The sequence below is a fragment of the Pimephales promelas genome, chromosome 6 (assembly GCF_988280905.1).
Source record: "Pimephales promelas chromosome 6, fPimPro1.hap1.1, whole genome shotgun sequence".
NCBI lineage: Eukaryota > Metazoa > Chordata > Actinopteri > Cypriniformes > Leuciscidae > Pimephales > Pimephales promelas.
Genome location: NC_142774.1, coordinates 42,284,126 through 42,303,074, shown reverse-complemented (window position 1 = coordinate 42,303,074; position 18,949 = coordinate 42,284,126). Strand labels below are relative to the sequence as shown.

Below are 18,949 nucleotides of genomic sequence, written 5' to 3'. Positions count from 1 at the left end.
TTTTAATCTCAAAATTATTCTACATTTCATAAGGACTTACTTAGAATGTTCAGACATCTTATATTTATGACTTAGTATGTCATAATCAGATTTTATCGTCATAATTTTTACTTTGTAATAATTAAAAAAATGTTAATGTCATAATTTTGCCTTATCTCTAATTACTTAGAATGTTCGTAATTACTACTTTCCCCCTAATATTTAGGACTTGCATTATATAATTAATCTTAATTATTGTTTTGGTCATAATTTTGACTCTTTTGGTTGTTTTCATAATTTAGATTTACCAAAGCATGATTTGTTTTTGTTCAGTGTTGCAGAAAGGCGAAGCCAGGCGTGGCCTACACTCATCGAGTCAACATTATGGTCAAACTGGTTATAAATGCCTTTCATCCAGCAGTGTAAATGTCAACCTGCATTTTGAAAATGCCATAATGCTGGATCTCTGTGTGTGTGTGTGTGAGTTACAGACATGTTTCCACATGCCTAATCATGCTACCTTCACGTGCTCGGGAAACTTCCCACTTCTGAAGTCGTGATTACGAGCTTGAGAAGAGCGTTCATGTCCAATAACTCGGAAACTATTGACGACAGTTCCGATAGCACGTGAAGGCAGTAGAATAATATCAGACCACAGAAATAGAGACTTAACCAGGTCAGTAACGACAGGGGCGTGTTATTAACATACAGATAATTATCATTACATCCATAACTAAATTGAGCTTTGATTTATATACAGGCTTCTTGAGTAAAATTGATAGCTTAATAATTAACAACAAATGCAAAGTTCTGACCGAATGGTGTGCGAGTCGCGAATGAATCGTTCTGTTAATGATTCTTTCGAATCGGTTCCCTAACCCTAAACACCTGACTGTGGCCTTATCCAACCATATCTTAACATGATCAAACACAAATTATTATTAGGTGTCCTTTACACTGATTTAGCTTTCAGACTCTTTTTTGCCATTTTGAGTTTAATACGGATATACTGTTATGTTAATAACACCTTTATTATAATTAAAACATTTAATTCTTAAATGAGCTTCATTAGCATGTGTAATCACAATGTTGCCAAAGCATTGCAATAACTAGTAACTGTGGGGAAAACTTGATGACTCGAGTGAATCACTGTTTCGTTTATGAACCGATTCGGTGAGATGACTCGGGTTTCCCAGTGGAGTTGTGAATGCGCGCTGACGTCACACCGCGTGTATCCAATCAGGGCGCGCGTTCACGGGAGGCCGCCAAGCTCAGTTTGACTGACTGCTGTGTGTGTAATAGCTGAAGTAGCTCGCACATAAACACACACTTTTATCAAACTAACTGTGAATATCAGCGCGAGATATGACGCGGATGTGAGCGGGATAGTTAAGGTAAGAGGAATCAGCGTATGTTGGGTGGTTTGCGGGTGTGTGTGAGGTAAGTGGAAGCGTTAGCGCGCTAGGTTAGGTTAGCTTAGCGTTAGCAGCGTCGAGCTAACGCGAACAACAGCGCGAGATTCGCGTCGCTCTCCGAACAGAAGCTGCTCATCCGAACAGCCCTTTTTTTATAAGTTTTTAACCATTACATAATTACGTAAAAATTATGACAGCCTCTTTTAAATGTGTCATAATTATGATTTTTGTTTATGTGAATAAAACATAATAAATAAGATTTACTAAAGTATATTTTTCTAATGTGGTGGAAACGGACTTCCATAATTAAGCTCAGAAAAGTGCAACTTCTTTTTGTTGTTTTCATAAATATTAATCTTAGTCCAATAAACATTGACTTGAGCTAATTAAACATGCTTCATGTAAGTTAATAATAATAATATCTGACTGTAATCTTGAATCAGAATAACTTGAACTGTGATGACGTGTTTACTGGCGCAAGGGCGGGGCTTTAACCTGTCACTCACATGAAATCAACCAGTAGCAAACCACAACCATCCAATCAATTCCCCACAGACACAATCAAGTGTGTTCTTGTTCCAGAAGATATTCGACACAGTAGAGGAGAGAGACCAGTGTAACGCCACCGTCATGACGAGTTCATCATCTGTGTTTTGTGTTTCAGCAGAACTGCCGTCTCAGAGCGAAGACTGGCCACACACTCCGCTCTCCATCATGGCTAACAATGTAAGAAACACACTTCACAGTATTAGACACACACACGTCTATTGTATCCCTTATTTCCTTGTCCAGACTAGTTGACGGTTATATTTTACATATCTCGTTTGCATTGAGGTTCCCCGCGGAAACAGTAAACTCTTCTGTACTGATATATGATTTGATGAGTCATTCCTCCTGGAAATTAAGATTAATGACGCCGCTGTAACACAGACTGCATGTGCTGATATTTAGGGATGCACGGACATTAAAAAATAACACAATTTAATATTATTAAACACAAGTCATGTTGATGTAATAATTCCAGCCGATTCTAATCTGATATAAGCTGTTTTATAAGATCATAATCTCTCTGTCTCTGTCCTCAGGCTGGACTCAAAGAAACTAATGGAGAGATGAAGCTGTTTGTCAACCAGACTCCGAGTCCGGGGAAGCGTGAGTACACCCTGAGCCCAGTGCATGATGGGTAACGGCTGCCAGGGTTCGTAGATCAGCCTCTGTCAGTTACCTGAGAACATAGACGTCTGAGCTCTGGAATTAACATTCACATCACAAGAAACTGTGTGGTCTAAACATTATTTCTGTTAATGTGCGATTAATGCGCTAGAGTCACTGACTGACCCTGTGAAGTCACATTGATGACATCACTGGCCAAAATATGGTTTAATATCTTTTATCAGGGATGCATTAGGTTGATCAAAAGTGACGTTTAATTAAAAATAATGTTTGATGATTTTTCTTCATATGATCTAACTAGTCGACAGCTACTCAAACACTTCAGTGTGTGTAAAAAATAATATTAATATATTATAGTAATATAATATTACAATATAATGCAATTATTGATGTGTATATACGCTTTTACTGGTAATAATGTGATGAAACTATATACTACTGTTCTGTGATTAAATAATAAATAAAAAAACTTTTATTCATCAGGCGCATTAATTTGATCCAAAGTGGCTTTTATAATGTTACAAAATATTTATTTCTAATAAATGCTGTTCTTTTGAACTTCCTATTCATCAAATAATCATTAATATATATATATATATATATATATATATATATATCACAGTTTCCTCTAAAATATGAACTGTGTTCAACACTGATAATAATCATAAATGTTTCTTGATCATCAGATCCTCATATTAGAGTGATTAATGATGATAATCTCAGCTTTGATCACAGGAATAAATTACTTAAAATTCTGTATATTCACATAGAAAACTGATGATTTACATTATAATAATATTTGATATATTTTCACTGAGAATCGTTCACATTGGAAATGTCACTGACCCAAACTTTTAAATTGTAATCTCTGTAAAGCTCGTAAACATCCCTGGATCAGTGATGTCAGCTGCACTCCTGTGTGTGTGTGTGTGTGCTGCAGCTGCAGGTGTGCTGTCGTTCCTGACCGTTCATCCGGCGTCCATCTCTGCGGTCAAGCAGATCCTGCCTAAAACACTCACCGGTGCTCATGTGCTGCCACATGTGGTGAGTCTCCAGTCACACACACACACACACACACACACACACTGCATGTGGTAAGAGTCTCTCAGTCATACGCACGCTGTTACACATCTTTCCCTCGCGGGTCAAAATGACCCGAAGCCCTAAAACGAGACTTCTTCTTTTTGTCCTGTCCAGATTCAGAAAGCTTATTTTATTTCATTTTTGATAATATTTTTTCAAATTTTTGTATGCGTCTTATTTTGAGATTTATTTTATTTACCCTTTAAATGACTAGATTTGATCAATAAATAATAAATAAATAGTAATTTAAGCACATTCCTCACATTCTTAGATTCAAAATAACTCACGATTTCATGCGTAACTCTATTGAGCTGTAAATATCTTCCATCGGGAGTCTGTGAGCTCTTGTGGAATATAATAATAACACATGATATTTCATGCTACGGAGGCGTATTGCATTCACATGAAGAAAAAAAATCTACTCTGTTTTTCTGAATTAATGAGTTAATTTTTCATGAGAAAAAAAAAATTGCTCTGTTTTTCTGAATTAATGAGTTAATTTTTCATGAGAAATTTTTTTTTTCTCTTTTTCTGAATTAATGAGTTAATTTTTCATGAGAATTTTTTTTTCTCTGTTTTTCTGAATTAATGAGTTAATTTTTCATGAGAAATTTTTTTTTGCTCTGTTTTTCTGAATTAACGAGTTAATTTTTCATGAGAATTTTTTTTGCTCTGTTTTTCTGAATTAATGAGTTAATTTTTCATGAACAAATATTTTTTTCTCTGTTTTTCTGAATTAATGAGTTAATTTTTCGTGAGCAAAAAAGTTTTTGCTCTGTTTTTTCTGAATTAACTCGTTAATTCAGAAAAACAGAGCAAAAAAAAAATCCATGAAAAACAGAGTAGATTTTTTTTCCTCCGTATCATGCCTCTAGATGGGCTTATATTTCTCTTCAGTGTGCGCTCACACACACACACACACAGTCATCTTCAAGTGTGTGGAGTCCTCGACTCTTTTTAATCGTTTAAAAAACAAAAAATGAGTGTCTGGTCAAAGTGCCCCGAGGGAAGGGTGAGTTAACGAAGCAGTCACATGACCACACTCGCTGGCCCCGCCCACTGGGTCTCAGTGGCGTAAAGCCCTCCATTAACATTGTGTGAGGTGACCCGTGAGAGTGTGTAAGCGGATCACAGAACACTGGAGTCAGCGGGATTAGCCTCCTCTTCATCATCATCATCCTCTTACTGACAGCGACACACACTCGTCTGTGGAAACCAGCACAGCCGCAGAATACACTCACTTGTGATTGTGATATTGTGAATGTTCTGATCCAGTCTGACCTGTAGTGCCTGAATCATAATCATAATCACACACTGTCTGGATTGTGTGTTCCCGCAGGTGATGGGAACCCCTCAGAGGACGGTCCTGATGCCCGACCCGCGCTCGCCCCACACACACTTCCACACGCCGCAGACCCAGAACACACTCGAGTGCTCGCCCTGGTCCGCGGGGTGAGTTTGCCCTCAGCGTCTGATGATCCTGTCACGAGCCACACTGGAAACACACTCGAAACTGGTTTGACGCAAGATCAGGCCAAACGCCTGTGATTCTGTGTCAGCATGTCTTTAAAATAGAATTAAAAATTATTAAAAACTGAAAAAAAAATGTATTATCATTAAATAAAAAGTTGCTTATTTGTATTATTTAAATTATTTAATGTTAAGTTAGTGTAAAATAAAACACAAAAAATATTTAAATTGTAAAAAAAAAAGTACAATACACTAATATTTATTTAATTTTCAAACAAACAAAAGTAGAAATCCCGGTTTGCTGTGGTTGATTGTATCAGTATGTCTATAAAATAGCATAAAAATTGTATAAAAATATATTATTATTATATATCAATATGACTATAAATTAATACTTGTATATTATTGCTAAATATATATATATATTTTTAATGACTAAATAAGCAAAAAAATTAAAACTATTGAAATATTTCTCTTTAAAATAAACAAAATGAGTCGTGCCGCCCGGTCTCGCCCTCATGGGATCATCAGGGTTCTCACGACTCATGAATATCACACTGGTGTCCCACAATGCACTGTAACCAGTCACATGGAAACGAACGAGCTTGTTCCCAGTAAGAGAGATGTGATCGTACTGATTCAAACCTCCACGTTTCGGTAATGTCGCCGCTCTAATGTCTCCTTCGTCTGTTTCCGGACCGTAAAAGGAGAATCTTTAAAAACGTCCCGTTTAAAGTGCGAGCGGGACGGTTCGTATAAATCCTGCTTTTGTGCTCTGAGAAAGAAAGAATGCAGCCAAAGATAGTTTACAGTGAACATTACTATTTACCTCACATTCAGAGTCTTTGGTTCATTTGTCATGTGACCCCATCACGTGTTGTTGACCCTGTGATCTGCGTCAGGAGCTCGTCCGGCAGGCGCAGCAGGAAAGGCGATAAGAGCGGGAAGGGTTTGAGGCATTTCTCCATGAAAGTGTGTGAGAAGGTGCAGAAGAAAGGGGTCACGACCTACAACGAGGTGGCCGACGAGCTGGTGACGGAGTTCAGCTCCGGGGACACACACATCTCCCTGAACGAGGCGGTCAGTCACACACACACATGATCATACGGCGCCATCTTTAAAGAACGATCGACTTTTGCGTACACCATGTGACCTGTGAATGTGCAAATGTGCCGGTGTGATTGGTCCTCCAGCACGTGTACGATCAGAAGAACATCCGCAGACGGGTTTACGACGCGCTCAACGTCCTGATGGCCATGAACATCATCTCCAAAGACAAGAAGGAGATCAAGTGGATCGGGTTCCCCACCAACTCGGCGCAGGAGTGTGAGGATCTGGAGGTCAGTCTCTGAAGCCACATGTGCATTCTCATCTGGGAGTCGAACCCATGACTGTGGCGTTGCAAGCGCCGATGCCAATGAGTGAGTGTGTCATCTGTGTGTGTGTCATCTGTGTGTGTGCTGAAGGTGGAGCGGCAGCGGCGACTCGAGAGAATCAAACACAAACAGTCTCAGCTGCAGGAACTCATTATGCAGGTACACCGCATCACTTCCTGTCTGTCAGAACTCTGCTTTATAGATACATATATATTACTTTGTGTATATATAAATACACACACATGAATGTATATTTTGTATATATATATATATATATATATATATATATATATATATATATATATATATAGAAAATGTATTTATGTATATATGTATAAATAAATAAATATATAAAATGTATACATGCATTTGTGTATTTATACAAAATAATTATACACAGCACACACAGACACATATTATGTAAACACAAACTTTTATTTTGAATATATATATATATATATATATATATTGCTGTTAAGGATTTAAAAAAAAAAATCTCTGATATTTTGATCACATTTAAGCCCCAAAATAAAAATAAAAACCAATAATAAATAAACTAATATTGTTTTGTCTAAAGACATATTTTTTAAATGCACATTTTGATCTAATTGAATCCCTAATTGTTTATTACAGGTGTCTTATTTAAAATGTGAAGAATGATTTTATGTATACGTGTGTGTGTGTGTGTGTGTATATATATATATATATATATATATTTATTTATTTATTTATTTATTTATTTTTTTTAAATAAAACTAAGTCTTTGTACTTTCTTTTGATTTTCTCATATAAATGAATGGGCAACTATGGAAAAAAACGGTTTGCTTTTCCGTGCTCCTGATGATGATGATGATGACGATGATGATGATGATGATGATGATTCCTGTACGTCTCATTTCTCCTGATTTCCAGCAAATCGCGTTCAAGAACCTGGTGCAGCGCAACCGTCAGGCGGAGCGTCAGAGCAAGAGCTCTCCGTCTCCAAACACAGTCATCAGCCTGCCCTTCATCATCATCAACACCAGCAAGAGGACCGTCATCGACTGCAGCATCTCCAACGACAAGTGCGTGCGTGCGTGTGCGTGTGTGTGTGTGAGCTCGGCCCGCTCTGACGCTCGTGTCTCCGCAGGTTCGAGTACCTGTTTAACTTCGACAACATGTTTGAGATCCACGATGACGTGGAGGTTCTGAAGCGCATGGGTCTGGCGTTCGGCCTGGAGTCGGGTCGCTGTAACCCGGAGCAGCTGAAGATCGCCAGAACCCTCGTTCCCAAAGCCATGCAGCCGTACCTCACAGGTCAGAGTGTGTGTGTGTGTGTGTGTGTGTGTGTTTGAGAGTGTGTGTGTGTGCTGACCTTCATGAGTGTTTATCTGTTGTAGAGATGGCGCAGGGTGCCGTTAACCAGCCGATCGGGAAGCTTTCCCATGTGGCCACGTGAGTATCACATGATCTCCAACATGATGTTTTTGAGTCGATCAGTGTTTTATTGACGAGTGTGTGTGTAGTGTAAGTGAACATGAGCTGTTCTGATCCGTCAGAGACCGAGGCCCGTCCAGCTCAAACGGGTCCCGAAACGAGACGCCATCATCACACATGGAGGATGAAGAAGATGAAGACGAGGAAGAAGACTTTGATGAAGATGAGGAGGAGGAGGATGATGATGATGATTAGTTTGCTTCAGCTCCAGAACCGGTGATATTATGCAGATTCCCTTTGGTTTGCCCAGTTCTTGTTTGAAACTCAATATTGTGATCCTGCTGTGAGGATTCCTCAAATGCTTCCCATAATTCTGCAGCTCAGTGTGTGATCAGCTTATAGCAGCTGAGCTCCTCTGATCGTCTTGGGCTGTTCCTGCAGAACTCACAGTTACAGAGGCTCTCCCACTGGGGGCTGAGGGGAGCTGTGTTGTGATGTCATAGGCAGCTATTTTTGATATATCGGGGCGTTTGGCGTGAGCTTTGACCTCGAGAACATGAGATCACAACTCAAACGTCTAGACCTTTTTGTACAATGTAACAAATACTAAAGAAAATATAGATTTCTTATTCATGTATAGATATTAAACCGAACGTATGATTTATATGCGTGTGTGGTTCTTTGTGCTCTCTGTGAAATAATGTATAATCTATGGAAGCTTGTTTCCGCATCAGAATAAAAAATAGAAAAGGTAACTGCGACTTTCATCTCACAATTCAGACTATATCGCAATTCTGACTTTATATCTCGCAATTCTGACTATTTTTCGCAATTCTGACTTTATATCTCGTAATTGTGACTAGATTTCGCAATTCTGACTTTATATCCCGTAATTCTGACAATATCTCGCGATTCTGACTTTATATGTCGTAATTCTGACTATATTTCGCAATTCTGACGTTATATCTCGCAATTCTGAGTAAATTTCGTAATTGCGACTTTATATCTCGCAATTCTGACTTTATATCTCGTAATTCTGACTATATTTCGCAATTCTGACTATCTCGTAATTGTGACTAGATTTCGCAATTCTTTCTGACTATATCTCGTAATTCTGACTATTTCGCAATTCTGACTAAATTTCGTAATTCTGACTTTATATCTTGCAATTCTGACTAAATTTCGTTATTCTGACTTTATATCTCGTAATTCTGACTATATTTCACAATTCTGACTTTATAACTCGCAATTCTGAGTTTCTGACTACATCTCGCAATTCTGACTATATCTTGGAATTCTGACTTTATATCTCGCAATTCTGATTATATCTCACAATTCTGACAATATCTCGCAATTCTGACTATATTTCGCAATTCTGATTATATCTCACAATTCTGACAATATCTCGCAATTCTGACTATATTTCGCAATTTTGACTTTATATCTCGTTATTCAGATTTTTATATCTCGCAATTCTGACTATATCTCGCAATTCTGACTTTTTAGCTCGCAATTTTGACTTAATATCTCGCAATTCTGACTTTACATCTCGAAATTCTGATTTTATATTTCACAGTTCTGACTTTATATCTCGCAATTATAAATTACAATTATAAAACCCAAATCATGCCCACAATTAAATGTGGAGACGTTGAATATTTATGACTTTAACACAGAGAAGTTAAACCGAGCCGAGAATTTGAGACGATATGAAATCTTTCACCCTCACACAAAAATTCCAGATTGTGTGCATTCCTATTGAAATATCTAGATTTCACACATGAAAATCCATTGAACAACAATAAATGTGACCCTCGTGCTTTCCAGAACATTTACTCTCTCTGATCTTCTTTGATCACCAAAATTACATTTAGAAGTTTTTCCTTGAATAAATTTCTTCATGCCCTTAAAATATCTTGAATGTAACTCGACACCCTCGCCTCATTTAGTATGTGCGGTTCTATGAATATGCAAATGAGCCCCGCCTCCAGTCACTCAGAGATCCACTGGTTGACGATCACACGTTGATCTGATTGGTTACAAGGTGGTTTGTGACGTCAGAAACACCAGCGATTTCAAAGTGTGTTTTTGAGACTGTCTTTGGTTCACTGCAGTTTCAAATACTCAGCAATGCTGTCCACTTATCAACTTAAAGTGTATTAAAAACACCACATACACACATAAACAACATTAAAAGCTGGATTTCCACCACAGGGGGACTTTAATAAAGCTGGTCTAACCAGGCTGGTAGTTCAGCATATCGCCCATCTCACAACGTGAACATCTTCATGCAGCTTTCCTTGTTTGTTAAAGGCACAACAACTGATGATTGATCAATATTTGAGGGGTTTATGTCCCCGGCGAGTGAGTTCTCTCAGCACCAGTGAAGGGTTTTGACCTGAGGAAGGTATTATGGGGTTAGAGGATAAACCCTTCTGAAAGATGTTGAGTCAGGTATATCTGAGTGTGTGTGTGTGTGTCAGGGCTTATCGTTCACTTCTCCATCAGACACTGGGCGTTCGAACCCCTCTCCGCAACCGCATGACTCAGTGAGCGAACTCCTCCAGTCCCCCGGCGCTGAGCCCCGATGCTCTCGCTGTGACTCGTCATCTCTCCTCGTCTGCTTCTCAGTGCTCGCTCCGCTCGTCATGGACATCGGAGGCTTGACCACGGTGGTGGCCAACTCGGCGTACATCTCGGCACGCGGGAGTTTCGACGGATCCGCAAACCCGGCGGCCAACCGGGACAAGAAGTACCACGCCAAGCTGAAGCTGCCGCACATCACGGTGTGCGAAGACCTGCGGGAAACGCTGGACCTGCAGTTCCAGAGCATCTGCGTGGAGCAGCCGATCGGCAAGCGCCTGTTTCAGGAGTACCTGGAGTCCACCAACGAGTACAAGGGCCCGAGCCGCCTCTGGAAGGACGTGGAGGCGTACGACACGGCCGAGGATAAAGACCGGGTTCAGAAAGCCGGCAAAATCCTCCAGCGCTACATGGAGCCGTCGGCTAAGCTCTTCTGCCCGTTTCTCCCGGAGAACAGCATCACGAAGGTGAAGGAGCGGCACCAGGAGGCGGCGGACGACCTGTTCGTGGAGATCTCGGCGTGCGTGTTCGACTTCCTCAAAGAGGTTCCCTTCACGTTCTACCTGGAGACCATGTACTTTAAGCGCTTCTTGCAGTGGAAGTGGCTGGAGATGCAGCCGATCGGAGAGGACTGGTTCCTGGACTTCCGGGTTCTGGGAAAGGGAGGATTCGGAGAGGTGTCCGCCTGTCAGATGAAGGGCACCGGGAAGCTGTACGCCTGCAAGAAGCTCAACAAGAAGAGGCTGAAGAAGAGGAAAGGCTATGAGGTATGGCAGGAGAGCTTGTGTTGGGCTGAGGGGAATTATGAATTATTATCGAAATGAGTTTGTGGAAATGTTCAGGACTTTCCCATAGAGATAGGATTCAATGCACGTTTATTTGGACAGCGCTTTCACAACACACTGTTTCAAAGCAGCTTTACAGAAAGTGCGTGAGTCCACATTAGTGTACAGTGATCTGACATCAGAGGAAACTGTCTGACTTATGCATTTTATAAATATACATGTAATCACAGTTAGATAAAAATGTATTAATTTAAACATTGCAATAATTTAAGGCAGAAGCAATGAGCTCACTGAAAGTGGTTTCAAAAGTTTTGAACATTCCATTTCATCATTCTTCAAACATGGAACGTTACTTTTAAATTTTCTCGGAACGTTCCGAATCTAGTAACATTTAAAAAACTGTTTGACTGACATCAAACTGAAACGCTCCATGATCAATGATGAATGAGTGTTTTGTGTCAATGAGAACATTGTGAAAGACCTGATAACATTTAACTAACGTTCCTGTAACGTTAACAGAACCGAACGTGCCCTGCTAGAATATCTGTTCAACAGAAACTCCAGAAGAAGAGGAGAGCTGAACTTCCTGTTTATCTGGGACTTTCTCAGGAAACAGTGAGAAAGCAAATATATGTTGTAAAAACATTCCCATTGAGTTATGAAAACGTTATATCAGAATGTTTTTTAAAAAAAATGGTTTAAAAAGTTTTGAACATTCCATTTCATCATTCTTCAAACATTGAACGTTACTTTTGAATGTTCTCGGAACGTTCTTATACAAGTATAGCATTAGATGAACATCCAACTTAAACATTCCATAAAAGATTTTTAAAAATAATGTTTTAGCGCATACACTGAAAACTTTATGAAAGATGAAAGCAGCTCGTGCTGGGTTGAGGATCTTCCTTAGGAAATGAGTTATACAGATACACAGCCAAACCAACATTATTCACACAGCTTCAACATGTCTCTCATTATCTCAGTTTATTGGCTATAATGGTGATAAACATGAGCAGAACTCAGTTCTCAGATCAGTGGATATTTGACTGGTTTTGGTCCTTCTGTTGGACTCTCACACATGAATTATGTTGAATATCTGTTACACAATTAGATAATACCAGTTTAGCTCAACCAGTGACCAAGCAATGCTTCATGTTCAGTGTGTGTGTGTGTGTGTGTGTGTGTGTGTGTTATTACAGAAAACATACTTCAGCAAAACATGATCAGCTCAAAGTGTACGAATCTTTACTGGTAGTCGCTGTATGAAGAGTTATTGGGTGTAATATGTCTCGGTTTACTTTATTTTGCTCTCCTCACTCACAGAAATGAACTATAGTGTCCTGATCACGCTAGTGACACAATATCACACATTATATCTGGTGTGTGAGTAATGTTTGGTTTGACTGTGTGTGTGTACTGGGAACATTCCCATTGAGTTATGTTTTTTAATTCTTTAAAAAGTTTTGTCTTGGTTATGTGAATATTTCATTTCATAATTCTTCAAACATTGTGGGAACGTTACTTTTTAATGTTCTCTAAAACAAGTAGCAACATTTGAAAAAAGGTAGATTAACGTCCAACTGAAACGTTCCATGATCGATCGATGTATGAATAGTGCTTTTGTGCAACATTATGAATGACCAGATAACGCGTAACGAACGTTCAATTTACGTTACCGAAGGAACGTTCTCCGTTAGAAGTAGAACTGTGTGTGTGTGTGTGTGTGTGTGTGTCCACGCATCGATGGACTGTAATGGTAACCCATTAGATAACAGGACATGGATTGTGTGATTAAGAAGCTCAGGCGTGACATTGATGATGAAGGTGAAGGCTTTACTGTAATGTGCTTTACTAGATTACACATCTCATCGTTCTTCGAGTTTGTGCTTTTATCAGTGTTTTAACACCCAGTGATCGCAGATGCATGATGTTCCTCGTCGTCAGTATTGATCAGTGTGTGTGTGTGTGTGTGTGTGTGTGTGTGTGTAGAGCTGAGGAAGCTTTAGCTCATTAATGCCACTCCAACACATTTAAATAAGGAACAGATTTGTTGTGTAAATCCTGGACGGCGGGAACGCTGAGGTGCGGTCCTGAGGGGAATGGCGGGAACGCTGAGGTGCGATCCTGAAGGGAATGGCGGGAACGCCGAGGTGCGATCCTGAGGAAATGGCGTTCTCTCAAAGTTATGAACAAACGTTCTTCCAGTAACATTAATAAAACGTTTGGTAATTTTCGTTTGGACGAACATGTTAATAATGACGTCATTCGCGGTTATAAGCACGAGAACAGATTCTGCTGACGTCATTCAATCGCTCGATCGACATGTTCCTTCGGGCTGTGAAACACAGAACAGGGATAGGAAGGAAGGCCTCGTTTATACGTCACGATGCATGAATTGAGAGAAACCATTTCACAAGATGTAAACAACACTGGTCCAGAAGCACTTCCTGTTTCAGTTTTTTAACACTACATAAAAGCTGGGATAAAATACAACCAACAGAACATTTAAAACTGAATCAAAAAGTTAAACAAACATCTTTAAGATGTTTCCTTTACATGTGAAATAAAGAAAACAGTTACAAACTGAAACAGGAAGTGCTTCTGGACCAGTGCTGTTTACTTTACATCTTGTGAAATGACCTCTGCAGAACATGTGCAGTGTGTGTTGAGCTCTGTCTGCGTGAATGTGCGTTCATAACACAATGTTATAAATCAAATTGATAACAACTTGTGTGAAAAAGTGAAAAAAGCACGAACAGTCTGAACAGTCACACTGACATGCTTATTTGACTGGAGTCTCCTGCTGTGTGTGTGTGTGTGTGTGTGTGTGTGAGAGAGAGAGAGAGAGAGAGAGAGAGAGAGAGAGTTTGTGTCTGTGGTCTGAGTGAGTGTGTGTGTGTGTGTGTGTGTGTGTGTGAGAGAGAGAGAGAGAGAGAGAGAGAGAGAGAGAGTTTGTGTCTGTGGTCTGAGTGAGTGTGTGTGTGTGTGTGTGTGTGTGTGTGTGTGTGTGTGTGTGACTCTGACAGTATGATGAGCTGAAGATGGTGTTGTTCTGGTCTCACAGGGAGCGATGGTGGAGAAACGGATCCTGGCTCGAGTTCACAGTCGGTTCATCGTGTCTCTGGCGTACGCCTTCCAGACCAAAACTGAGCTCTGTCTGGTGATGACCATCATGAACGGAGGAGACCTGAGGTCAGACTCAAACACACACATGATCAGAAACACTGACATGCTTATTTGATTTAAATCTGACTGGAGTCTCCTGCTGTGTGTGTGTGTGTGTGTCAGGTACCACATCTATAACGTGGATGAGAATAACCCCGGGTTCTCGGAGGCCAGAGCGTGTTATTACTCGGCTCAGATCATCCAGGGAATGGAGCATCTCCACCAGAAGAGGATCATCTACCGAGACCTGAAGCCGGAGAACGTCCTGCTGGACAACGAAGGTGAGCCGCGCCTCGACTCACACACTTCACTACACCCTAATCATCCTGCTGTCAATCATCCTGTCACCGTAGAATGACCTGTCAATCATCCTGTCACTGTAAACTGACCTGTCAATCATCCTGTCGCTGTAAACTGACCTGTCAATCATCCTGTCGCTGTAAACTGACCTGTGAATCATCCTGTCGCTGTAAACTGACCTGTCAATCATCCTGTCACTGTAAACTGACCTGTCAATCATCCTGTCACCGTAAACTGACCTGTCAATCATCCTGTCACCGTAGAATGACCTGTCAATCATCCTGTCACTGTAAACTGACCTGTCAATCATCCTGTCGCTGTAAACTGACCTGTCAATCATCCTGTCACCGTAAACTGACCTGTCAATCATCCTGTCACCGTAGAATGACCTGTCAATCATCCTGTCACTGTAAACTGACCTGTCAATCATCCTGTCGCTGTAAACTGACCTGTCAATCATCCTGTCGCTGTAAACTGACCTGTCAATCATCCTGTCGCTGTAAACTGACCTGTCAATCATCCTGTCGCTGTAAACTGACCTGTCAATCATCCTGTCACTGTAAACTGACCTGTCAATCATCCTGTCACCGTAAACTGACCTGTCAATCATCCTGTCGCTGTAAACTGACCTGTCAATCATCCTGTCACTGACCTGTCAATCATCCTGTCACTGTAAACTGACCTGTCAATCATCCTGTCGCTGTAAACTGACCTGTCAATCATCCTGTCGCTGTAAACTGACCTGTCAATCATCCTGTCGCTGTAAACTGACCTGTCAATCATCCTGTCACTGTAAACTGACCTGTCAATCATCCTGTCGCTGTAAACTGACCTGTCAATCATCCTGTCGCTGTAAACTGACCTGTCAATCATCCTGTCGCTGTAAACTGACCTGTCAATCATCCTGTCACTGACCTGTCAATCATCCTGTCACCGTAGACTGACCTGTCAATCATCCTGTCACCGTAGACTGACCTGTTAATCATCCTGTCACCGTAGACTGACCTGTCAATCATCCTGTCACCGTAAACTGACCTGTCAATCATCCTGTCACCGTAAACTGACCTGTCAATCATCCTGTCACCGTAAACTGACCTGTCAATCATCCTGTCACCGTAGACTGACCTGTCAATCATCCTGTCACCGTAGACTGACCTGTCAATCATCCTGTCACTGACCTGTCAATCATCCTGTCACCGTAAACTGACCTGTCAATCATCCTGTCACCGTAGACTGACCTGTCAATCATCCTGTCACCGTAAACTGACCTGTCAATCATCCTGTCACTGACCTGTCAATCATCCTGTTACTGTAAACTGACCTGTCAATCATCTTGTCACCGTAAACTGACCTGTCAATCATCCTGTTACTGTAAACTGACCTGTCAATCATCCTGTCATTGTAAACTGACCTGTCAATCATCCTGTCACCGTAGACTGACCTGTCAATCATCCTGTCACTGACCTGTCAATCATCTTGTCACCGTAAACTGATCTGTCAATCATCCTGTCACCGTAAACTGACCTGTCAATCATCTTGTCACCGTAAACTGACCTGTCAATCATCCTGTTACTGTAAACTGACCTGTCAATCATACTGTCACCGTAAACTGACCTGTCAATCATCCTGTCACCGTAAACTGACCTGTCAATCATCCTGTCATTGTAAACTGACCTGTCAATCATCCTGTTACAAACATTACATAAATATTTTTTCATCAGGTTCATCTTTTATTAGTCACTCAAAGCTTTATCGAAAGCTCTCATCGTCGGTCACACACATCACATTTTGCAGTTTTTTAACACTTTTTACTCGTGTTTGTAGTTCCTCCTCCAAAGCGCAGTGTATTGTGGGTAATATCAGCTGTTATAGTGAGGACAGATCCACACTTCGACAATCCGACAGACTCTCTTCAACAGACTCTGCTTTAGGACACACTCATATTAAACTCACACACCGTTCAGGAGGGATAGTGTGATCAGTCATGTGATCCTCCTGTGTGTGTCCAGGGAACGTCAGGATCTCTGATCTGGGATTGGCTGTGGAACTTGCGGACGGCCAGGAGAAGATCAAAGGTTACGCTGGGACTCCAGGTCAGTGCAGCTCGCCGCCAGCGACACACACTTTACACACACTCTGCTCTACAGTAGATAAACAAACAAACAACACATAAAACAACAAGCAACGTACTAATGCAGACCGTAGCCCAACCCCTCCAGATGAAGAAATAATCTGCACATTACTAGCAGGTAAAGCACATGTTAATGCCGTATTCTGCATGATCATATTCGACATCCCTGAATCTTGCAATACCAACACTAGAGCGATTAACACTCACAACTTTCACATATTATCCTTATATTTGAATAATTACCAGCTTATTATAATATAATGCTATAATAAGTTATAATTGCTGACTAACATACTCGTGTTTGTTAAACTGAATTCGTGACACTGCTTTAAAGCAATATGTGTGTGTGTGTGTGTGTGTGTGTGCAGGGTTCATGGCCCCGGAGCTGCTGAAGGGGGAAGAGTATGATTACTCCGTGGATTACTTCACTCTCGGGGTCACGCTGTTCGAGTTCATCGCCGCTAAAGGACCGTTCAGGACTCGAGGAGAGAAGGTGCGTAACGTCTTTAAACACACACAGCGCTTCAATATCTCCATCTTTAACCAATGCCAGTGAGTGAGTCGATTTAAGAGTGAGTCCCTGATGCACATCTCCGTGTTTGATCGTCAGGTGGAGAATAAAGAGGTGAAGAAGCGGATCCTGAACGACCCCGTGACCTACCCGGAGACGTTCAGCGAGAACGCCAAGTCCATCTGTGAGGGGTTACTGGCTAAAGAAGTGGACAAGAGACTGGGCTTCAAGAACAACTCGTGTGACGAACTGCGCACTCATCCGTTCTTCAGCGAAATCAACTGGAGGAAACTCGACGCAGGTGCAGATCTGCAATCATGTGTTTCTGCTCACCAAAGCTACGTTTATTTGATGAAAAATACAGTAAAACAGAGAAATATTATTCTAATGTAAATCATCTGCTGTCTATGTGAATATACAGTAAAGTGTAATTTATATCCTGTGATCAAAGCTGAATTTATCATCATCACTCCAGTCTTTAGTGTCACATGACCCTTCACAAATCACTCTAATATGATGATAGGAATAAACATTTATGATTATTATCAAAGTTGAAAAGATTTCATATTGTGGAAACCGTCTTACATTTTATTTTTCAAGATGCTATGATAATTACAGTTTTTTTTTATAGAATCTTTTGTAACATTATAAATGTCACTTGATCAATTTAATGCATCCTTGATGAATAATAGTATTTCTTTCAAAAACACAAAAACTGACCCCAAATCAGGGTTTCCAACTAAATATGAACATACAGTAGTAAACAAGTGCATACTGCATAAGTGTATAGTGTGTAGTGCGTCATTTGGGACACAGCTAATGGCTATATTTATGCAACGGGCCCTTTGGTCATGTGATGCACTAACGACTCACTGATTCGCTGCAGGGATTCTTCCTCCTCCGTTCGTCCCGGATTCGAAGACGGTTTACGCCAAAGATCTGGACGACGTGGGCGCGTTCTCCACGGTGAAGGGGGTCGGCCTGGAGGACGACGACAAGAGCTTCTTCGACGAGTTCGCGTCGGGAAACATCTCGATCCCGTGGCAGGAGGAGATGATCGAGACGGGCGTGTTCGGCGAGCTCAACCTGTGGGGTCCGAACGGGACGGTGCCGAACGACCTGCGCCGAGAGTCCATCCTGGAGCAGCCGCCCAAATCCTCCACCTGCAGCGTCTCATAATCACACACACACACACACACACACACACACACACACACACACACACACACACACACACACACACACACACACACACACACACACACCTGTAGTGTCTCATAATCACACACACACACACACACACACACCTGCAGCGTCTCATAATCACACACACACCTGTAGTGTCTCATAATCACACACACACACACACACGCACTTCAGCTGCAGCGTCTCTATTATTATTATTATTATTGTTTATTGAGTTTATTGAACTGTCCGTTAAGTTCAAGCACTCGTGAGTTCACACACACAAACACAAACACACACACACACTATTCTGTGTTCGAGCGTTAGGCTTTTAAACACAACCCAATATCTGAGAATAAAGAGGGAAACGCTTTGCT

At 40.9% G+C, this 18,949-nt stretch overlaps 2 protein-coding genes across 3 annotated transcripts; both read left to right on the top strand.

Moving 5' to 3' along the window:
• The first annotated feature begins 1,214 nt into the window (after positions 1 to 1,214).
• On the top strand, positions 1,215 to 8,576 carry tfdp1b (transcription factor Dp-1, b). 2 transcript variants are annotated; one of them, XM_039646998.2, is made up of 12 exons: positions 1,215 to 1,373; positions 2,062 to 2,120; positions 2,480 to 2,546; positions 3,508 to 3,611; positions 4,990 to 5,102; positions 6,023 to 6,200; positions 6,314 to 6,460; positions 6,587 to 6,655; positions 7,409 to 7,560; positions 7,626 to 7,792; positions 7,876 to 7,930; positions 8,035 to 8,576. In XM_039646998.2, exons 2-12 carry the CDS (start codon positions 2,109 to 2,111, stop codon positions 8,165 to 8,167), a joined length of 1,197 nt encoding a protein of 398 aa, XP_039502932.2. In that variant the 5' UTR covers positions 1,215 to 1,373; positions 2,062 to 2,108; the 3' UTR covers positions 8,168 to 8,576. The 2 variants fall into 2 exon arrangements, with proteins under 2 accessions (XP_039502932.2, XP_039502933.2); XM_039646999.2 differs by having other exon boundaries at positions 1,218 to 1,373; positions 2,059 to 2,120.
• A 146-nt stretch (positions 8,577 to 8,722) lies between these two features.
• On the top strand, positions 8,723 to 18,688 carry grk1a (G protein-coupled receptor kinase 1 a). Its single transcript, XM_089132599.1, has 7 exons — positions 8,723 to 11,262; positions 14,345 to 14,472; positions 14,569 to 14,726; positions 16,755 to 16,838; positions 17,245 to 17,369; positions 17,487 to 17,688; positions 18,274 to 18,688. The coding sequence occupies exons 1-7, from the start codon at positions 10,561 to 10,563 to the stop codon at positions 18,564 to 18,566; spliced, it is 1,692 nt and encodes a 563-aa protein (XP_088988725.1). The 5' UTR covers positions 8,723 to 10,560; the 3' UTR covers positions 18,567 to 18,688.
• The last annotated feature ends 261 nt before the right edge of the window (positions 18,689 to 18,949 follow it).